At 39.0% G+C, this 7,678-nt stretch overlaps 1 protein-coding gene across 1 annotated transcript; it reads right to left on the bottom strand.

Annotated features, from left to right (window-relative positions):
- Positions 1 to 2,830: 2,830 nt before the first annotated feature.
- LOC110296214 (ferritin light chain-like) lies at positions 2,831 to 3,193 on the bottom strand. The gene has a single exon (XM_085839524.1). The coding sequence runs from the start codon at positions 3,191 to 3,193 to the stop codon at positions 2,831 to 2,833; it is 363 nt and encodes a 120-aa protein (XP_085695650.1).
- Between the last annotated feature and the right edge of the window lie 4,485 nt (positions 3,194 to 7,678).

The raw sequence follows: 7,678 nt of genomic DNA, 5'->3' as shown, positions 1-7,678 counted from the left end.
AGTACAGAGTTAGGATTCTTTTCCTGGCAAGGCATGATGGAATCATCACATATGCAGGACCTTGCTGAGGACTGAGAGGCTCATGCCTGCCTGTGCTCAATATATTTTCCAAGAAGTTCAACCCTAAACATGATTCGACACTCATATTCATCTTTCTCTCAATCCACAGCAAGTCAATGGTTGATAAAAACTGAGCTGAGATGGCTGAGCCAAGTTTGTTCTCCTTCCGTCCCTCTCCCTCTCCCTCTCCCTCCCCCTCCCCCCTCCTCTCCCCCTCCCCCTCCCTCCCTCCCTCTCCATCTCTCCCTCTCCCCCCTCCTCTCTCTCTTTCCCTCCTGTGTGTGTGTGTTTGTGTGTGTGCGTGTGCATATGTGTGCGTGCAGGTGTGTCTGTCTGTCTCTCCCTCCTTTTCTTGATTCATGTTTTGTTTATGAGTGCATGTATGTATGCCTACTGCCACAGGAAATCAGAAGAGAACATCAGGTTCCCTGAAACTAGAGTTATAGATGGTTCTGAGCCACCATGTGTATTCTTGGAACTAAACCTTTGTCAACTCCTAGAGCAGCAAGTGCTCTTAACCCCTGAGCCCCTCTGTATCAGTATTTAATAGAAACTTTTCACTGATATATTCTTTTAAAGTTATTCCCCTTATATTTGAGATTATTGTTATTGAAGTGATCATTGAGGTGATAAATATTTTTGGACATATAACTCAGAGTCTTTTCACAAAACTAGTCTCAACTATTTTTTTTTAACAAAGAGTAAAATGTAGTTATTTCTTAAACTCATTTGGAAGAGAGTGGTGATTCCCTGAAGATACAGTTATACAAATTGTGAGCAGCTCAACATGGGTGGGAGGAATGGATCTCAGGTCCACTAGAAAATCATTATGTGCTCTTTTTATTTTTTTTTATTCAGTAGCTTTTAATTTTTTATTAGGTATTTTCCTCATTTACATTTCCAATGCTATCCCAAAAGTCCCCCATACCTTCCTCCCCACCCCCCTACCCACCCACTCCCACCTTTTGGCCCTGGCGTTCCCCTGTACTGGGGCATATAAAGTTTGCAAGTCCAATGGGCCTCTCTTTCCAGTGATGGCCGACTAGGCCATCTTTTGATACATATGCAGTTAGAATCAAGAGCTCTGGAGTACTGGTTAGTTCATAATGTTGTTGCACCTATAGGGTTGCAGATCCCTTTAGCTCCTTGGGTATTTTCTCTAGCTCCTCCATTGGGGGCCCTGTGATCCATCTAATAGCTGACTGTGAGCATCCACGTATGTGTTTGCTAGGCCCTGGCGTAGTCTCTTTTAAATTTATGGTGTGTCATTTGATTAAATACATAAATAAAACCTGCTCAGTCTTGAAATGTTATTTGTATGTATGATTTTAGGACTGACAGATTTGGTATTGGACAACCAATTGGTGTGCTCTTTCTTGAGGAAAACTATTCTTCCAGATTGAAGCATTTCTTAGCTACCTGCAGTTTTTGTGTAGAGTTCAGCACTCATGGGCTTTTTCCCTTCCACTTCAGTGTTCTGGTTGTTGTTCTTCTTGTTCAGCTCCTATTTGGCAACTCCATGGGTGAGACATTAAGGGTGTAGCTTCTGTCATTCTAGGAGATGAAATCTCACAGGAAACTCTTACAACTCTCCACTCCCACTTCTGCAATGATGCCTGAGCCTAAGATGCTGGAGTTGTGTTGTAGATTTATCCATTGAGACTGGGCTTCCCAGTTTCATATTTTGACTAGTTGCAGTTTTAGGAATGTTTTCCATCTGTTGCAAAGAGAAGTTTCCTTGATAAATTTTAAGGGTTAAATTTATCTGTAGGTTTAAGGACAAATATTTATGGGGTTTTGCTTGTTTGTTTGTTTGATTGATTGATTTTGACTTTTTTTGGTTTTGTTTTTGCAAAGAGGTGGTAGTTATAGGTTTGGTTCCAAGATCCATAACTTCATTAGCCTTAATATATATATATATATATATATATATATATATATATATATATATATATATATATATATATATTACATAGCACAAAAAATTAAATTAAAATTTAAAAGTCCATGAATTTGAAAGAGATAAAAAATGTTGTTCAGTGGAGTATGGAGGGCAAAAGGGGAAGGGGTGGGGGTAAGAATGTAATTATAATAAAATCTCCAAAAAAAAAGAAAGAAAGAAATCATGCCTTGACCCTCAGTACCAGACATGACTTTCCACTTGTTGAATGGGCCTTAAGGTCAATTAGACAGCTTTGGTTATCACCAAAGGAAACTCACTACTACTGCCCCAGGGTTATCATGCCATGTCAGTCATTGTTGTGATTTTAATTTTTTAAAAAATTAAATAGATGCTATCATTGGTTTTAACATACACCCTGGGGTACTTATATTTATTTCCTGTCTTTTGTAAGTATAATCACTTGTAGGGATGGAGAGATGGCTCCGTAACCAAGAGTACTTGCTGCTTTTATAGAGTGGGTTTGTTCCCAATATCCACATCAAATGACTTACAACCTCCTATAACACTAGCTGTAAGGCATCCATAGCCACTTCTGGCATCTACAGATACTTGAACAAATGTACAAATCTATAAACACACAATACATTTAGAAATTATCATCTACATTGTTCATTTTGTGGCAAAATAACTTCTGCATCTCTCAATACTTCATTTGAAGTTTATGTTTTTTACATGTCTTTTTAAAATTTTCCTCCCTTCCCTACCCTGTCTATCTATCTATACATCTGTCTGTCTGTGTGCTTCAAAGAGCTTTATTTTAACCTTGTCCAAAGCTTGGGAGAGACTTCTGGGTGGTTGCAAAGCTTTCTAGTGACTGGTCAGTTTTGAGATGGCATGGGAGACTAGCTGGACCAGAGCAGAGAAGGCTTGTGGTCTGGGTATTCTGTAGAGCTTGGTTATGTGATCATCCACCATCTTATGGATGAGCTTTTCCTCCTCAACAAGAAAATGGTTTTCAAGGAAGTCACAGAGCTGTGGGTCTGTGAGGGCAGAATTCCAAGCATAAAGATCCAAGAAGGTCTGGTTCAGGTTCTTCTCCAGGGCCATGACAGTATCTACAGCCTCCTGGGTTTTACCACACTCATCTTTAGATGACTTCCAGTCATCCTGGAAGAGCAGATGGTCCCTGTACTCATACTGGAACTTGAGAAGATCCAAGGATGCTTTCATGCTTTTTGGCCAATTCATAGAAGTGACCTACATCTTTTTTTTTAAATATTTTTTTATTATGTATTTTCCTCAATTACATTTGCAATGCTATCCAAAAAGTCCCCTATACCCCCCACTTCCCTACCCACCCATTCCCATTCTTTAGGCCCTGGCATTCCCCTGTATTGGGGCATATAAAGTTTGCAAGTCCAATGGGCCTCTCTTTCCAGTGATGGCCGACTAGGCCATCTTTCGATACATATGCAGCTAGAGCAGTATGTGCTCTTAACTGCTGCACCACCACTGTAGACCATTTAAAAACTTTAAGATAACATCTAAATGTAAATGTCGGTTTCAAACCTGGATTGTCAGAGCCCAGTGTTGCAAGTACAGAAATTCCAAGGATGACATGCAATGAAGTTACATATATCACTAACACAGACAATGATCCACAAGGCTGAGTCTGTTTAGTGAGTTCCAAAAACTTATGTGGTTATCATACTTTACATATGAGGCACTATGTTGGGTAGTAGCATCTATAGTGTAGAAATACAGGGCACATAATTTAGCAACTACATAATTGATTGAGTGTGGTTTTGATTTTATATCTAAGTGGTAGGAACCTCTGGCACATGATAAAAGTCATTCGAGAAATATTCAGTGTGCACCTATTCTCTTTATTTTTAAAAGATTTGTCATAAAATTTTTATTCTATTTGGATTATAGGTATATGTAGGGTGGCATACATGTAAATTTAGGTATCCACACAGTCCTAAGGCATCTGATTCTTTCAGAGATTGAGGCAGAGGTAGTTGTGTGAGGCCTAAGCTAAGTACTAAAAGCTGAACTCCAGTCCTCTGCAAGAGGAATAACTGCTCTTAACTGCTATTAACTGCTGAGCTGCCTCTTCAGCCTTGAACTCTTTCTTGTTTTATGCTATTCCATGTCTAAAAGTACATGGCCTAAGCAGGATCGGATTTCCTTCTCTTGACTTCAAACATTTGAAGGAGCACAAGAACTGAGTCCTTAGCAGATCACTTGGCCCTCTCTTCCTGCAGATTTCCAGAGTCTTGCTGCCTTCTGCCCTAATGGGTCTCACTTACACACCTGACCTCCACCCCTTGGCCTCCTCTCTTTGTGGGGCCATCTTATTTAGTCTTCCATAACCTACTCCTCACATGTCAACTCCCTTTGCTGTGAGAACGCCCCTGGACTTGAAGCTCCTTTTCTAATCTAATTGCTTTCTGTAGAGAATTTGCCTTTGTTGCTTTTATGGATTCTTTTTCTTTCTTTCTTTCTTGCAGAGAGAAAAGAATGCAAAGGAGCTAACTGGCAGAGGGTTATAGAAAAGCTGGACACTGAGACTTATTCAGTGGGAAAATAAATCTAGCAGTGTTAGCACAAAGGAACCTATGACTTTGCTGAGCTTAATCATTGTGAAAACAATGTTATTAAATTAGCAGGTGTCTCAAAGGTGCCTTACCCTTTCCAGGAGTGTTGCTTCCAAAGGTGAGTATATATAAAGTTGGTATTTAAATATTGCATTTAAAACATACCTATCTGAAATTTATAAACATGTAATTTCAACTAATACATTTGCAAAAACATAAGCTCTGAGGTCAGATTGTTCAGGTCTTATGTTTAGCTCCATCATAGATAGCTATATTTATACCCTCCTTTCTATGGTAAAGTAATAATTTCTCTGCAAGAGGGAAGTACTGACGCTAAGTGGGTAAACAATAATAATCATAAATGTTAGCTCTATTATGAGATTTATGATGATAATTTGTAAACCACTTTTTAAATTATTTTTAACCCACCCAATCTGAGCTAGCAGGTTTTTCTATATAATATTTAATTCATACAATAACTTCTTAGATAGAAATGATACATATTAACTTCTTAGCAGAATATCTGGCCTATAATCACACTTCATAAAGAGCAACTAAAATAATAATTATTTCTTTAAGTGGTATTGTTATGATTAGCCAGTGTTATAATAACGCTTATCCTTGTTGGAAGCACTTTTACCACAGGCAGAAATTACAGAGAACGGATATGGATGATCTTAGAACTATAGTTAACGTGTGCTGTTTCCATCCATGAGAAACACTGAGATGATAAGTGATAAGAGTTTATAAAAGACAGGGATGGGGTCCCAAAGAGCCCAGAGAAATAAAAAAGTCAGATTGTGACATGAAAAACTGGTTAACGTTAACGGGTTTTTAGCAAGGGAACAGGTGATGCCAGTGTAGGTTGTTAAAGCTTCCCTACCTCCATGCTTTGGTTACATCTTCAATGGCTCCAACCCCAGAATCACCTTGAAGTTTCTAAGGATATCAGTTGAGGGAAAGCAGGGAGAGAACTGCTCCTGTAGATCACTCTTTACCCAGGTTGCCCCACAGAGAATAAACCAGCTTTATAATGGCTTTTGGACCTGTGTACTTATTGTCCCAGTGAAGAAAGATTCAGTTGGCTAACGCTAATAATCTCTCACTGATTAGGTTGAAGAATAAGAAAGGAATGGTGTAAATAAGTTTTATATACAATTTAAGGACTGGGATTTAAATCAAGTATGAACAAGCAGAAGTAACAACTCTTTTGATAAAGAAGTAGGGGAGAATCTGAGATGCCAAGGCTTTCCTGAGCTTGGATGCTTTAATTCAACCCACTGACCAATCAGAATTTTCCCACTTATGCTCAAATTAGCTAACCAGATTCATCCCAGCTTGAATCCTAGTTTACATATGGGTAGGACCAAATTAGCCCACTCCAAGAATACACACACACACACACACACACACACACACACACACACACGTATATATATATATATATATATATATATATATATATATAATATTATATATATGTATATATATGTATATATAATATATATGTATATATATGTATATATATATATACATATACATATACACATACATACATATACATTCCCCAAACAGTACCAGACAACCCATGGGACTTTCACATGCTATAGAGAGCTTACTCTACTGCTCAATAAATTTTGATTGCTGGCATTTCTTCTACTGCCCTACCTTGTCATTCTTCAAAGTTATGAGACAGCACATTCATCTCTGATACAAGAAACCAGCAACACAAGAAGAAATGAACATAAATATTTGTTTTTCCTCCATTCATAAATATTTAAGAAAAGACAAACCCTAGACTAGAAGGAAAATGATTGAAAAGAGATACTTTGAACTGTTTACCAGAACAGATCTTATTCTGAGAGAAGACAGCAGAGCTAGGAAACTCGCTAATTTTTCAGCATCAGAAAGAGAAGAAGAAAGTATTCTCAGGCTTTTTATCAGTGCTCTCCCTGGACATGCTATTGACACTGCTCTCTAAAGTAGTCTCTAAAGCACCCATTTCTAATTTTTTCATAATCATGAGAAGTAGAGTAGGGTGTTTTTTTTATGAACCACTTACCATTCAGGAGGTTTACAGAGAACCTTGACACTGTATTTGCATCATGGTGACTAGAGAGCATAGCTAATTATCCAAAGCTGGCAGTAGAGTTGAGAATTAGGCAGCAGGGAGGAGCAAGATGAAACCATGCTGATGAAGTGACATAACACCAGTATGGAAGTGTTAGCAACTGAACAGAAGAAGAGGGGAACAGAGAGAGACAGAAATCAACACTTATGTGACTACTACAGCAAACCATCTGTGGTTTCTCCCCTTGCCCCAAGGTTCTTTACACAGAAGAAATGAATATCAAGGAACATTTTGGAGTACAAAGGTTTGACAGCAAATAAAACCAAATACTACTGCTGAGTGATGGTGGTGCATACCTTTAATCTCAGTACTGGGGGGTCAGAGGCAGATGGATCTCCAAATTTGAGGTAATCCTGGTCTACAGAGCTAGTTCCATGACAGCCAGGACTACACAGAGAAATCCAGTCTCACAGAATCAAATAAAAAACAAAACAAAAAAACAAAACAAAATCAAATATTCCTGACCATAAAATAAGCATAAAATTCACTTAGACTTATTTTAAAATTTGAACCATTATGTATTTAGTATTTTGAACTTAAAGTCTGAATGTTTATGACAGTTGTCTAGAGTCACAAGGCACAGGTGGGGAGTGAGGCTAGTGGAGAAAGGGAAGAGAAATAGAAGCAAGATATGTGCACAATGAAGCAGACAGAAATAGAGACTCAAGGGTAGTGAGGCATAGTCTGAGGTAAATAGCCAGTAATGCCACCTGGGACCATGGTGGAGCCCTGGCCTGTGCTGCCACTGACGGCCATGTCCAGGTCCCTGGAACTGCAGCAGGGGTCAGTTACCATCAAAGGCCAGGTAGGCTTATATGGTCTGGACTGCCACCTGGGACCATGTTGATGTCTGAGCGCTGTGCAGAACTGGCACAACCCCTTGCCTGGGCATTGTGTAGAAGTGACCCTCAGCTGATGAGAGTAGGAAAGCTGGCCCTGCCCCTTACCTGCTGCAATACTTGGGAAGGATGCCCCTCACATTGC

The sequence above is a fragment of the Mus caroli genome, unplaced genomic scaffold (genome assembly GCF_978045245.1).
Source record: "Mus caroli unplaced genomic scaffold, Mus_caroli_1 scaffold_6, whole genome shotgun sequence".
Classification (NCBI taxonomy): domain Eukaryota; kingdom Metazoa; phylum Chordata; class Mammalia; order Rodentia; family Muridae; genus Mus; species Mus caroli.
This window is presented reverse-complemented; position numbering and strand designations above follow the sequence as displayed.

Excerpts from the sequence above, each read along its gene's own strand:
- LOC110296214 (XM_085839524.1), bottom strand. The coding sequence starts at position 3,193 with ATGAAAGCATCCTTGGATCTTCTCAAGTTCCAGTATGAGTACAGGGAC.